Raw genomic sequence first — 15,000 nt, forward strand, 5'->3', positions numbered from 1 at the left:
GATATTCCACCATAACTCTTTCCTCTATCAGCGCTACGGAGTGTTTCAGTGGGAGTGCGGCGGGTTCATTAGCCGTGTTTCCTCCCAGTTCCCCCCGTCTAGAGTTTCTCACCAGTGCAGTTGCCTCCGCTGCGATCCAGCTCGTATCCGTCGTCGCACACACAGCGGAACATTCCCGGCAGGTTCTGGCACGTTCCGAACATGCAGATGTTCTGGAAGTTGCACTCGTCAATATCTGTGTGAGAGGAAACAGGACAGGGAGGGGGGGGGGGGAGGGGGGGGAGGTGTTTGGCTTAGACCATGCATGCACAACAACAGGAAATATGCTGCTACACAGACTGCAAAAACTGGAAAACAGTTAGCTGTATGCACATGTCTGTGACCGGTGTGCAGCTTGTACTAACCTGCAATCAACACATTTGGCTAACACTTACGGTGGAACAAAGCCAATAGGGACTGAACAACAGGAATCCAATAGATCAAGTAATGTGTGAACAGCTGACTGTATTACAGCCGGTCTGGACTGGAGCAGAACATAGACTAGACTACTCTGAACTGGATCAGAACAGAGACTAGACTACTCTGGACTGGAGCAGAACATAGACTAGACTACGCTGGACTGGATCAGAGCAGAGATTAGACTAGTCTGGACCAGAGCAGAAAGGAGAAGATGGCCTCACCTCTGCAGGCTTTGCTGTCGTCCGTCGTGGTGAAGCCCATCTCACACTCGCACCGGTAGCCGCCGGGGGCGTTCAGGCACTGGCCGTTCTCACACAGGTTCACATTGTCAGCGCACTCGTCCATGTCTGTGGGCCGCAACACAACACAGTGATGTACACACCAGTCCCATCCTCCATCCACTCAGCCTCTCTCCTTCATTTATTCATTCATTCATTCATCTACAGTACATCAATAAGGGTCTCTCTTCATGGCAGCATGGCAGCTAGATTTGCTACATGGCTGCTACAATGGCGTCAATAGTATACTGACTAGTGCCATTTTGAATATAGTTTGTCTATTCGAAAAGTTTGTAGGAGTTTTCAGTGAAGTAATTGTGCATCTCTTCTGTCTGTAACTTCCTCTCACCTGAGCAGGAGAAGCCGTCGCCGTTGAAGCCCTCTTTGCAGACGCAGCGGTACGAGCCGGGGGTGTTGTGACAGTTGGCGTTGGGGTTGCAGTTATGCTCCTCATTGGTACATTCATCCAGGTCTGAAGTGCGGAGGGAGCGGAGATTCACTCAGTATTCACTTTTCACAAAACAGCTGATGTGGCAAACTTTATTTTTGAAAACACCTTTATCACAATAACCGGAATGCCACATATTTTATTGTGGTTGAATAATCGGTCCAATACAAAGAGCGAGGATACCTGAAGGCCAACTTACCGACACATTTGATGCCGTCTCCCACCCAGCCATCTTGGCAACGACACTTGAAGCTCCCGGGAGTGTTGACGCAGGCAGCGTGCATGTCACAGTTATGAGCCCCGATCTCACACTCATCCACATCTACACACACACACACACACACACACACACACACACACACACACACACACACACACACACACACATCAACATGAATCAACGTGAAACACTGAATACAGTGCTATGCTACATACGTATCAACTACTGTTTAATATCAGCTTTTGTATTAAAAAGCATAATTATCTGGTTTTATGAGAAAAATGATCTTACATTTTATGCCACATATGTTTATTACCATCACACTGAGGTGATGTAGCAATTGATAGGAAATTAATGCAGTTGCTAATTCTGGCCCTCCAACCCGCTCCCTCATCTAACCCTGCGGTCTCTGGCCGTGTGTAGCGGCTGACCACAGGGCCTGTGGGCAAGACCGGTGGCGGCGGGCAGCCTACCTGTGCAGCCAGTGGAGCCCTTCTTCACAAAGTAGCCCAGCTGGCAGTGGCAGATGAACGAGCCCTTGGTGTTCTCACAGTCCCCGTGCAGACAGATGTTGGGGTTCAGGTCACACTCGTTCACATCTGGAGACACACACACACACACACACAGACAGAGAGAGAGGAATGTTAAGTGCTCTGGTTGTACAGTAAGTCAGTGCTGCTGGCGTGTTTATGCTCCTCGGGGAGGGAGGCTGTTTGGAAGGCCGTTCTCACCGATGCAGGTCCTCATGTCCATGGAGGCCATGAAGCCGTCGTAGCAGAGGCAGCGGTACTCTCCGGGGATGTTGGTGCACTGGCCCCCGTCACAGATGTCAGGCGTGTCCTCACACTCATCAATGTCTGCAATGACACGCACAGTGATGAAGGAGGGACAGCAAGGCCTAACTCAACAGCTGGGCTGCACGTGTGAAGTGTGTGTGTGTGTGTGTGTGTGTGTGTGTGTGTGTGGTTTACTTGCATATTTGGGTGTGAGTCTAGGGTGACTGCATTTGTCCGTGTACATACGTATACTGTATGTATGTATAAGAATTGAAGGGTATAAAATGTGTGTTTGTATTTAAATTCTTACATGTTGCTCTCTAATGTATGTCTTCTGTCTTTTTCTGTTGTATCCGTACGTGTGTGCAGTAGTGAGTGTGTGCATAGTGTGTGTGTGTGTGTGTGTGTGTGTGTGTGTGTCTGTGTGTGTCTCACCAGCGCAGCTCCTCTGGTCAGGCATCAGAGCGTAGCCTTCACTACAGCTGCACTCATAGCTGCCGTCAGAGTTGGTACAGTGCGTGTCACAGCCTCCGTTCATGATGGTACACTCATCAATATCTGAAACGACACACACAGTACATTATGGACAGCTCCATACCTCTCACACTGGAGTCCCTGGACTGTTGAGGATGAAAGGTTACGTAAAGGATATCTCTTTTATGAACATATCATTAATATTGAAATATCATTTCAAATAATTTACACTTAGAACGAGATATATCTGAACTGCTAACAAACTGAATTGAGTACTCGGACTCTACTGAGAGTCTTCCTGCGATGGTACTCACCCACGCAGCCCTGTCTGTCGGGCGTGGCCTGGTAGCCCGTGTCACAGGAGCACTGGTAGGTGCCCACCACGTTCACGCACTTGCCGTTCTTACACAGGGTGTCGCTCAAGTCGCACTCGTTCACATCTGCAGAAACACACACAATCAATAAACACATTCAGTCAGTTCCTCAGAGAGAGAGATAGAAAGGCAGGGAGAGAGGAAGAGAGAGAGAAAAGGCATATATAAAAAATGAGTGGCTGAAATAGCTCTAGCTGTGTGGGCCGTGGTGGGTGTGGTTCTGCGGCGTACCTTCACACACGGAGGCCTCGGAGCTGAGCTGGTGGCCGGGGGGACACTCGCACTCGTAGCTGCCCTCGGTGTTGAGACAGGTGCCCCCACGACACAGCAGGGGGTCCCTCTCACATTCATCAACGTCTGCAGAGGACGAGGGGTCGGAGGGGGGGAGGACAGGGACCGAGGGGTGGGGGGGGGACAGAGAGGAGAGGACACGGAGAAAGACAGACAGAGGAGGACGGGGGGGAGTGGAGAACGAAAACAAAGGGGAACAATGACAAAGTGGATCACACACGAGCTGGCTTGCAGTGCGCTGTGTAATTTATGTGTTGTGTTCGGGGTGTTTACACAAACAGCCTGTTCCCTTGGGTGTGAGTGCCTTTGGGTGAGGATGTGTGAGTGTGTGGAAACGGAGGGAGAGTGTGTGTGTGTGTGTGTGTGTGTGTATGTGTGTGTGAGAGAGAGTGTGTGAGTGTGTGGAAAGGGAGTGTGTAAGGGAGGGGGAAAGTATGTGTGTGAGTGTGTGTGTGTACACGGAGGGGGAGTGTGTGAGTGTGCAAATAGAGGGGAAAGTGTGTGTGTGTGTGTGTGTGTGTGTGTGTAGCAGGGGAGTGTGGAGGTGTCCCCTCACCCATGCAGTTCTTCATCATCATGAAGCCGCTCTCGTAGCCCTCGAAGCACTCGCACTCAAAGCTGCCGGGCGTGTTCACACAGGTGCCGTGGCCGCACAGGTCCGGGGAGATGCGACACTCATCAATATCTATGAGACACACACACACACACACACACACACACACACACACACACACACACACACACACACACACACACACACACACACACACACACACACACACACACACACACACACAAACACACACACACACACACACACACATACACACACGCACACACACACACACAAAAACACACACAATACAAACAGGGGACGGGAAGAAAAGTTTGTCTTTGATCACCACATACATCACTGACATTTGCAGTTTATTAAGTTATATTTTCAAATATCAGCACAACACAAAACATGAAAAGGCCTGACAAGAACCGAGAGAACTAACTTTCCACTGAAACAACTCCATCTGGTTGCAGTGTGGCGCCCCAGTATAAGTCTCTCACTGTCTGAATATGTCAATTTACACAACGCCTCACAATGTTCTAATATTGGAGTAATTTAACCAAGGTCATCTCCAAGTTGATGCATCAAAATGGTAATGTATTCACTTTCTATTGCTTTCTACGACATTAGAAACTTAATAGATAAGATGGATACAGTAGGATAGACAGATAATAGACAATAAGATAGATAGAGCAAGCTTACATAAATTCAATTTGACAACGTTATAAAATATAGCTAACAATGTTATGCTAATGTAGGCTAACGCTGACACATTAGCTCGCTTTTCTTGTAAGCTAAATGTGCACATGCGTCCTCAGGACACGTTCAAAAGGTTAAGAAGTAGATTTTTACTGGAATGAGTCTTTAACGGCTACTGTTGAGAACATTTGTGGCGTGGTCATTGAGGTAGGTAGGCTATAGGGTGACACTAATTGGTACAGTAGATTAGGTGGTCACGTATACAGTGACATTTGTGGTGTGACCACAGGTAAAGGTAGATAAGGTGGTGGAGTGTACGGTGACATGAGTGCAGAGGAAATATGAGCACAGGTGGAGATATACTGTAGGTACCTGTGCAGTTCCTCTCCTCCATGGTGAGGGCAAAGCCGCTGTTACAGCGACACTTGAAGCTGCCGATGGTATTTCTGCAAGTACCGTGGGTGCACAGGCCCTTGAAGACCTTACACTCATTCACATCTGGACACAAACACACACACGGACACAAACATACAGACAACGACACAAACATACACACACACACACACACACACAGAATGGACATTAGCACAACAAGAAGATACTGTGTGTGCATTCATAAAATCACTGACATATCTCAGCACATAAGAATAAGTTATCTACTGTACATTGAAGGCTATAACATGGAGATAGACCTGTACCTTATTTCCCATTTTTAATACACAAGAATTGATATATCTATCAATGAACAGCACTGGAAATATTACCAGCTAGGCTAACCAAACTACTATGTGGAGAGAAACACTAATAATGACGAGACTTCGTGGGTCACGGGGGCACCTTTGTAGAAGGGTCTGCCAGTCAGGATGTCTCCGCGGTTGGCGAAGCCGGGCCCGCGGGGGCAGATGGCCTTGTACTCGGGGGAGCCCGTCTTGGGGCACTCCTCGCAGTCCACGCCCCAGGCCGAGCCCACGGAGCAGCAGCACATGTCCACGCGGTAGCGCCCGGGCAGCGGCTCAACGCACTCGTCCTCGTCGTATTTGAGGTAGCACTGCTCGCTCCGCATGTCTGTACACACACGCACACACACACACACGCGCACACAAGCAAATCATTCAGCTCAATTACACAACACACATACTTGCACATAGTGCAGTATGGACAATGCACTAAGAGACCATACTGGACCTCAACAATGTCATCATGTCATTCATGTTCTCAGAAGAGCTCTCAGACTGTGTGCAAACAGCCAAAGAGGCATCTCCCTCGCACACCTGTGCAAGACTTTGGTCTCAAATGTTGGTGCTGCTTAAGGAACTTGATGTACTATGTAAGTTTGGTTTCCTCTATCGGTACTTTTATGCATGTGTGTGTCGGGGTGGGGGTGGGTGGGGGGGGGAGTTGTGTCTCGTACCCACACAGGTCCTTCCACTTCCGTCCAGAGTCAGGCCCTCCGAGCACTCGCAGCGGAATGAGCCATGCGTGTTCACACAGCGCCCGTTGACACACACCCCGGGGAACACCTCGCATTCGTTTATATCTGAGGAACAGAGGGAGGGAGGAGAGGAAGCGAGAGAGAGAGAGAAGATGAGACCTTTTTTTGCATTCTTCTGGAATGGAAGTCATTTGGTTCAGACGGAGACAGATTCTCTGAGCAAATTGAAAGCAGCAGGCGGTGCTGGAGGGATACTGAGAGAGCGGTCACACTGTACCTTCACACACCAGGCCCTTCTTACGGGCCAGACCTTTGGTGCAGGCAGTGTCTGTGGACAAGAGAAAAGAGGATATTAGTGGGATAGTGGGATGCTTGGATAAATCTGTGTATGTGTGTGTGTGTGTGTGTGTGTGTGTGTGTGTGTGTGTGTGTGTGTGTGTGTGTGTGTGTGTGTGTGTGTATGTGTATGTGTGTGTGTGTGTGCAGTGGAGTATTACTGTGTGTGTGTGAGTGTTTGTGTGTGTGTGTGTGTGTGTGTGTGTGTGCAGTCGGGTATTACTGTGAGTGTGTGTTGTGCTCCATTGCGACTCACCGACTTCACAGGGTTCACAGGGGCTCCCCCAGGCGGCCCCCAGAGTGGAGCAGCACTCGGACTTGAGCGTGGCCCCGTTGATGTTGACCTCACAGCGGCCGTCCTGGATGTTCAGCCAGCAGGTGCCCTTCATGCTGTCTGTGGTTCAGGGCCAGGCAGGAAGGAGCCAGACCAGACAGACACACACACACACACACACACACACACACACACAGAGAGACACGGACACACACACACACAGAGACACAGACACACACAAACACAGATTTATCCAAACAGCATAGGGAGGTATCACACACAAACCATGGCCTTCATGCAAATTAGATCACCACTACTATAAACACGGTCTGTCTGAGCACTCTCTCCCCGCGCAGAACTAAAGTGGCTCTGCTCACCATTGAAGGAATGTTTATACTCGAGGTATTTACTCAGAACCAAGTGTCCTCACCCAGCCTATTGTGCATGAGAGGGGGAGAGAGGGGCAGAGAGAGAGAGACAGGGAGAGTGATTCACGCATCACTGATTTTAATCATAGGCAAATGTATTCCTCATGGAAAACAGCCCTCGATGACAGACAACCCGAGTTAAGAAAATAAGGAGGGGAAATATGAATTGCAATCTGCGTGCCAAATGGATCCCATAACCACGAAGGGATGTGCGTTAATGTCAATGCACAGTAATGTCTGCGAAACGTCAAAGCTATATACGGAGAAAGGGGGGAATGGGGGGGGGGGGTGGCGACGCCATGGAATCTCTGAGCTCGGAGTGATGAGGAGAAATCCCGTGTTGTTTATTCAGTGAGTCATCAGGCGGCGGAGATGAGATCTGCAGATGATTGCCTGAGATGTGAGCGGGGGCTGAGCGCGGCCAGGGTTGGGTTCGACCGTGAGGCGTGTTTATACAGCGCCGGCGTAAACCTCGGCAAACCTTCGTGAACTCGCGCCGGCCAGACCAGACGCCAGCCCGGAGTTTTGCACTCAGCCCCGTATCATAACACTGGCCCTGGACTCTCTGCCACTCTCTGGGGCCTGAGGAGGGCGGTAGGGTGGTTGGTAGGTGGTGATGGGCACCGTCTCACGGAGCAGGCACTGGCACGAAGGCGATCGATCGGCCTTTACTTACCGACGCAGACGGTGTTGGTCGAGTCCAGCTTGCTGCCGTGGGAGCACTCGCAGACGAAAGAGCCGGCGTTGTTGCGGCAGACGCCGTTGACGCACGGATTGGACTCGCATTCGTCGATATCTGAAATGGAAAAAGAGAGAGAAAAGGTCGGTACGCGGCGGCTTCACATCTGGCTGTCTGAAGTCCAGCCAGAAACAAATGAAAGATGAAAGCGGTATTAATGACTGTTAAAAAGTCTGGACAGTGTGGACAAAAGGAGATTGTATCATACGGCTACACTTCACAATCCCCTAGACGACCGACTGTAGTTAATAGAGTGTGACTCGAGGCTGATCAGCTCCGAGTGGAAGTCACCTTCGCAGGTCTCCGAGTCCGGCTTGAAGACGTAGCCCTTGGGGCAGGTGCATGTGTAGCTGCCAGGGGTGTTCCGACACATGCCGTTGTCACACAGCAGACGGTTCACCAGACACTCGTTTATATCTGCGGGGGGAAGGCGTTCACTTTCATCAGTGCAAAACACACACACACAAACACGCAAGCATACACACGCAAGCATACACACATACACACACATGCATACACACACATATACACATACTGTACACACACACACACACACACACACACAAGCACACACACTGTGACTACTACTACTTCTGGAGAAGTGAGAGGAAAGGAGAGAGACAGTCAAAACATTCTGAGCTGTTTGTGGTTTGGGCACGGCGCCTGCTGGACAGCAGCGGTACCCGCGCACTCTCGCTCGCTCGCTCGCTCGCTCGCTATGGAGCCGGACTGCCGGAGACACTCACCCACGCAGTTCTTCCCGCTGGAGTCGGGCTCGTAGCCGCTGTTGCAGATGCAGCGGTAGCTTCCGCGCAGGTTCTCGCAGATGCCATTCTGGCAGATGTCGGGGTCCAGGCCACACTCGTTGATATCTGAAAAAACGTGGAAAAACAAAAACAACATCAGTGTGACGCTCAGGAGGGATCTGGCCTCGTGTGTCGCTGTGTGGCGCTCTCTAGATGCAGGCTAGAACTAAACGTTGAGGTCAGTTTTATGAAACCGCTCGTAAAATTCCTGGAAAAAAAAAATAACGGTTCAGAGGAAGACTGTTTCATGTCAGCGTAACGAATCGTAATGGCAGGGTGTATTTTAAAAAGCAAGGGGCTCCTAGCTGTTTCTCGACGGCGGCGTTCCAGCTGTACTCACCTCGTCCGTCGGCCGTGATCCCGATCCCGCTGCTGCACACCGCCAGGAACTCCGCTGGGAAGAGCAAGGGCCCGTGCCAGGGCCAGAGAACAATCAGTTCAGCCCGAATCCAAACATCGACTTCTCAAACACCAGCGAGCAGCCTCCTCAAAGTGGTAACACTAGCGTCCCACTGGTCTGCCCTCCACGCAACCAGACAACAATATTATCTTTGGGTTCATGAAAGCTGCTGTGAGCAACGATAGCAACACTTTTTCTTTTTTTTTTCGCTATAACTTCCACCAGACTTTGCCATCACAGAAGTTCATCCTATCCCTTCACTGTGCTTTATACATACCAAATAATGGACAGGCTGGAATTTATCCCTGTCCTCTCAGACATGCTTACAGAGCCCAGTAGGGTCTCAAAAATGTTTTTCTTTGCGTGCCTGTTTTGCACTGTATGTCTGAAGAACTCCAGAGTGAAGGACACATAGTAGACGGTTTGTCTGAAACTCAGTTTCATTACTTGTCATTATGTGATGACTCATGATTGGAAGGGGATAAACTGCCTTATAATACTGGGAGATCCATCTCCTGGTACTATGTATGAAGTACTATGAGATGATCCTCCATATATATGATACTGTAAGTTGGCCCTCCATATCTAGATCTAGTTGTGCGATGCCATTGAGGTGGTTACCAGAGTTGCGGGCAGGGCACGGCTGGCAGGGCTCTCCGAAGCCGTGCTCGGGGCTGGCGCAGCAGCACTCGGACTTGGTGACGGCGCCGGGGAAGGGGCGCGAGCAGGTGCCCATCTTGATGGCGCCGTAGCAGGTGGTGCGCATGTGGGTGTCCACGCACACGCGGCCGTCCACGTCCACCGCCAGCCCCGGGGGACACTCGCAGCGGAAGGAGCCCTCGGAGTTGATGCAGCGGCCGTTCATGCAGATCCCCGGCGTCTGACACTCGTCGATATCTGTGATAGAGGGGCAAAGGGCTCGTTCAGTCCTCCGATCCCTCCACAGAGGGCACCGTTATGTGTGATGATTAGGAAAAGGACAGGAGCCCATTAGGGACAATTATGGGTGCCTCTCATTAGTATTTTCATCTATTCTCCCTTCCTTCCTCGGTCCTCGTTCCCACTGATCTACTGTAGATAAAAAATAATGGGGTGGCAACAATGGGATAGTCTATCCAGTGTTCTTTATAGATCAGTGGGAACGAGCCGGAGGACCGAGGATGGAAGGAAGGGAGGATAGATAAAAAGACGAATGAGAGGCGCCCAATGTGTACTTATGGTATGTGTATGGGCCATTAAGGTACAACGAAAGGAACATGTACTGTGTGTCTGCTGGTGCTGTCTGTTACAGTAGTCTACAATAATCTACTGTAATACCTATGCAATAGCGCCCACTAGCTGCCAGGGTGAAACCAGGCTTGCAGATGCACTTGAAGCTGCCGTCTTCATTGATGCACATGCCGTTCAGGCACATGTTAGTGGTCGCACACTCATCATGATCTGAGAGAGAAAGAGAGAGAGAGAGAGAGAGAGAGAGAGAGAGAGAGAGAGAGAGCTGAGAGTTAGCAGGACTCACTTGTGGAAGTACTCTTTCCTTCAGCGGTTTCTGAGGCCGTCAGGAAGCATTAGCCTGTGGCATGGCAGACTTCTGCGAGTCAGCTCAGATTACCTTCAGTTGCCTGGGAATCTCAGATATGTTTGGGGAACAACTATGCGAAACTGGCAGAAGTTGCTGTTTTCTGGCCTCTGCGTGGAGATGGGCTGCGTTCACATGGAAACTCAGCTGTCGAGCTACCATCACTCACCAATGCAGTTCTTCTCATCAGGGGTGAGCTCAAAACCGGCGTTGCAGATGCACTGGAAGCTTCCGTCTGTGTTGACACAGCGCCCGTTACGGCACATGACTCCATTTACGATGCACTCGTCAATGTCTGTGACAGAAGGCGGCGAAAAGAGGGGATTTGGAAATGGGGGACATGTTTAATGCGCTTGTGAACAACAACTCCATACAGCATTTTAATAGTGGAATAGAAGGACAGACTCACACTGCTATTAGAATATAAAGATAAAACACACGCACACACACACACACACACACACACACTGAATCATAAATAAACACTCTCAAGGCTGCCTATCCATTGAGTTAGGTGAGGTCCTACCGATGCAGGCCTGTTTGGTGGGGGTGCCCTGGTATCCCTCGAGACACTTGCAGTGGTACGACCCTTGTGTGTTCACACAGTCTCCGTTCACACAGGGACTGCTGATACACTCATCCACATCTGCAGGCGAACAAAGATATCCTCATTTGAACTGATCAGAGGTATATTTTTTAGATCAAATCAACAGTGCTTTCACCATGTTCTCACTCTGAGAGGAAGGTGCCCTGACTTGTCTTAAGATGGCAGCAGAGTGTTACAATCCAGAGGGGTCCTGGGCTCTTACCACTCTGAGTGACTCTGGGGTGACGATGTGTGAGGCAGTTTTACGCAATGCCTAATAAACCCACAGGATGTGGGTCACATCAGTTGAATGCCACCTACCGAGAGGTGACCACACACTGAGCTTGTCTGCGCTCGCTACTTTTGTCATACGTCGGAAAAACATGGAACACGGCTAAGACAACATGCCACAGTTCACAGCTGAGGGGCTGACATACATGACAGGCATGGATACTATTTGTAGTGCTTTGCTGTATTTACTCGGAATTACCTGTGAAAGTTCAGTACACTTATTCAGACTCTAGAATTGTGACAAAAGCAACAGTCCTAGTAGTGAAAGAGTCCTTTCATGGGTGTTTATCATTGGGGTGTCATGAGACTGGCGTTAAAGGGTCGTACCGATACACTCTCCACGCACGTCCTGTCGGTAGCCCATGTTGCACTCGCAGCGGTAGCTGGTGGGTGTGGGGATGCAGCGTCCGTTCAGGCACAGGTTGGTGAAGTGCTTACACACGTCGATGGTCTCGTTCACTTTCACAGTGCCTAGAGGGAACAAACACCAAACTGATTTTCACCTTTTCAAGTCATTAAAAACAGCTGTTGTAAAGCCACTGCTCAAGAAGAATAACCTGGATGCCTCCATGTTAAACAATTACAGGCCCATATCCAATCTACCTTTTATTGGCAAAATTATTGAAAAAGTAGTCTTTAATCAACTAACCACCTTCCTAACATCAAATGGGTATTTTGATTACTTTCAGTCTGGTTTTCGGGCAAATCACAGCACTGAAACAGCTCTCATTAAGGTTTTCAATGACATACGTCTCAACACAGATTCTGGTAAAACATCAGTCCTAGTGCTACTGGACCTTAGCGCAGCATTTGACACTGTTGATCACAATATTTTACTACACAGACTAGAACACTGGGTTGGATTTACAGGCATAGTTCTAAACTGGCTCAAATCATATCTACAAGAAAGGAGCTTCTTTGTTGCCATCGGCAACTGTACCTCAACACCAACATCCTTGACCTGTGGTGTTCCCCAGGGGTCGATCTTGGGGCCACTATTATTCAACCTCTATATGCTCCCACTTGGACAAATCATCCAAAATAATTTGATTTCATATCATAGCTATGCAGATGACACACAAATTTACTTAGCTCTGTCACCAAAAGACTATGGTCCCCTTGAATCTCTATGTCAGTGTATAGAACAAATCAACACTTGGATGGCTCAAAATTTTCTTCAGCTGAACAAAGAAAAAACTGAAGCAATTATATTTGGTAAAAAGGAGGAAAGGATTAAGGTTGCCACTCTCCTTGAAACAAAAGGATTGAAAGCAAAGGATACTGTTAAAAATCTCGGTGTATTACAGTAATCGACAGTGATCTAAATTTCAACAGTCACATGAAAATGATAACTAAATCAGCTTTTTATCACCTCAAAAATATTGCCAAACTGAGAGGGCTAATGTCAAAACATGACTTAGAAAAACTCATTCATGCATTTATCTCTAGCAGGGTTGATTACCGCAATGGGCTCTTCACAGGCCTTCCTAAAAAAGACTATCAGCTTCAGATGATTCAAAATGCAGCAGCTAGGGTTCTCACAAAAACAAAAAGAACTGAGCACATTACTCCAATTCTTAAATCTCTGCACTGGCTTCCAGTATGTCACAGAGTTGACTTTAAAGCACTACTAATTGTTTATAAATCAGTAAATGGAGCAGGACCTAAATACCTATCAGACATGTTTCAGCAGTACACACCTTCTCGTCCTCTGAGGTCTCAGGAGAAAAACCTCTTAGTAAAACCTGCTGTTAGAACTAAACATGGCGAAGCAGCTTTTAGCTGCTATGCGGCTCAGCTTTGGAACCAACTTTCTGTTGACACATTAAAAAGGCCCCAACTGCAGCCTGTTTTAAATCTAGACTTAAGACCAAATTGTTCTCAGATGCTTTCTGCTAACTGTCTCTTAATTATTCCATCTGGAGTCTTTTATGTTAATTATTCCTTATTGATTTGATCTTGATTTATGCTTTGTTTTTATTTTCTATTATGATCTTTTTATTATTATTATTATTATTATTATTATTACTATTACTATTTGCCCATCTATGCTTTTATCTGCTATAATTACTGTTTGGTTTTTGTTTATGTAAAGCACATTGAATGACCTCTGTGTATGAAATGTGCTATATAAATAAACTTGACTTGACTTGACTTGATCCAATGCGGTCAGTGGTGTTAGCCTACTGATAAAAGACCACCGAGGTGGTGACTTGGCAGTTGGCAGTAATTGAAAATAATGCCATTTAAAGCTAATAATGGTAAATAAAGCCAGTCAATGACCAACTGACGTTGTTCATTAATAGCCAACCAGAACAGAAACAGTGTAAAAGATGAGCTCACCGATGTCTGGGAATCCGTTGCCGTTGCCGCGGCCATTACCACCACCATTGCCACCGCCGTTGCCCCCGTTGACCTTGTAGTCGTTGTAGCCATGGCCACCGTTTCCACCCCCACCTCCACCGTTAGGGTAGACGCCACCGTTGGGGTAGCCTCCTCCGTTGGCATAAGGCAGGCCCTGGATGCACAGGCGTCTGTACTCATCTGCTCAGAGAAAGGGAGCGAGAGCGAGAGAGAGAGAGAGAGAAACATGGGGGAAAGAAAGACCAGAGTCAGGACAGAATCAGAGAAAGTCATGAAAGAAACAGAGACAGAGAGAGAGAGAGAGAGAGAGAGAGAGATGAGAGGAGAACAGAGGAGGAGAGGAGAAAATGAAAGAGGAAAAATAACCATTACTACAGATGCAGAGGTCTGCACTGACACGCTTCCAGCTCTGTCACCAAGCTAAGGAAATGACATCCATGTAAAATGACTTCCACATACTATGAACCACACAAACGTGTGGTGACTGAAATCTAATGAGAGGCAGTGGAGTATTTTTCCGTTGTCCCCAGACCTCCGCGGAGAAGGCCTGTAAACCTTCTCGTGAACCAACAACCACAGGCGCTGGCACACGCACACACGCACAGGCTGGCTGAGGAAATTCACCCGGACACCACCGTAACCCCCCATTTATCATGCGGACTGCTTCAGCCATGGAGCCAGGAACGGGGCCTTCTGGGAGGGAGGCGCGGTGCGCCCACCACCCAAACACAAGGAGGGTGGAGGGGACACGCAAGTAAGATGGAGGACCTCGAGCTGCCCTACACAGACCCCTCATTTCCATCTTGCTTAAAACCCCATCAGGAGCAGCCAGGACGGGGGTCATCATTTTTTAAAAGGCATGACATCACCTCCTCCTCCACCTGGCCTTTGCCCTACGTTAACACATTCCGGTGGTCTCCGACAAGTCGGGGCAGGGTGATCAGGACTAATGACCCTCACCGGAGGCCAAAACTAATGACTGACCAGTGATGTCACTCACTTTTCAGCTGCGCTTTTTTTTTCACTTTTACAGACTAATTGATAGCCGATGGTCTTCCAGTCGAAGTCATAAATCTTGTAAAAAATGTATGGGGCTTGGACAACAGTAATTGAAAATGCCATCGTGTTTTGGTAATAGAGTGACTCACTTACTGGTAGTACACGGTCTGGTAGGAAGGCCATTAGAGAGG

General features: G+C 48.6%; 1 protein-coding gene across 1 annotated transcript in view; it reads right to left on the reverse strand.

Annotated features, from left to right (window-relative positions):
* Positions 1-15,000, reverse strand: part of fbn2b (fibrillin 2b) — a 61,881-nt gene that overhangs the window by 17,995 nt on the left and 28,886 nt on the right. Inside the window, exons 10-34 of the mRNA XM_062556187.1 lie at positions 13,790-13,990; positions 11,774-11,917; positions 11,096-11,215; positions 10,739-10,864; positions 10,311-10,433; positions 9,615-9,890; positions 8,934-8,987; positions 8,534-8,659; positions 8,079-8,204; positions 7,725-7,844; positions 6,603-6,740; positions 6,288-6,338; positions 5,990-6,115; positions 5,416-5,643; positions 4,951-5,076; positions 3,877-4,005; positions 3,261-3,386; positions 2,970-3,095; positions 2,617-2,739; positions 2,137-2,262; positions 1,879-2,004; positions 1,385-1,507; positions 1,087-1,209; positions 681-806; positions 113-235 (exon numbers count right to left, since the gene is read on the reverse strand). Coding sequence (XP_062412171.1) covers positions 113-235; positions 681-806; positions 1,087-1,209; positions 1,385-1,507; positions 1,879-2,004; positions 2,137-2,262; positions 2,617-2,739; positions 2,970-3,095; positions 3,261-3,386; positions 3,877-4,005; positions 4,951-5,076; positions 5,416-5,643; positions 5,990-6,115; positions 6,288-6,338; positions 6,603-6,740; positions 7,725-7,844; positions 8,079-8,204; positions 8,534-8,659; positions 8,934-8,987; positions 9,615-9,890; positions 10,311-10,433; positions 10,739-10,864; positions 11,096-11,215; positions 11,774-11,917; positions 13,790-13,990 — 3,336 coding nt within the window. The remainder of the gene's footprint in view (positions 1-112; positions 236-680; positions 807-1,086; positions 1,210-1,384; positions 1,508-1,878; positions 2,005-2,136; positions 2,263-2,616; positions 2,740-2,969; positions 3,096-3,260; positions 3,387-3,876; positions 4,006-4,950; positions 5,077-5,415; positions 5,644-5,989; positions 6,116-6,287; positions 6,339-6,602; positions 6,741-7,724; positions 7,845-8,078; positions 8,205-8,533; positions 8,660-8,933; positions 8,988-9,614; positions 9,891-10,310; positions 10,434-10,738; positions 10,865-11,095; positions 11,216-11,773; positions 11,918-13,789; positions 13,991-15,000) is intronic.

This window comes from Sardina pilchardus, chromosome 15, assembly GCF_963854185.1.
Source record: "Sardina pilchardus chromosome 15, fSarPil1.1, whole genome shotgun sequence".
Classification (NCBI taxonomy): Eukaryota; Metazoa; Chordata; class Actinopteri; order Clupeiformes; family Clupeidae; genus Sardina; species Sardina pilchardus.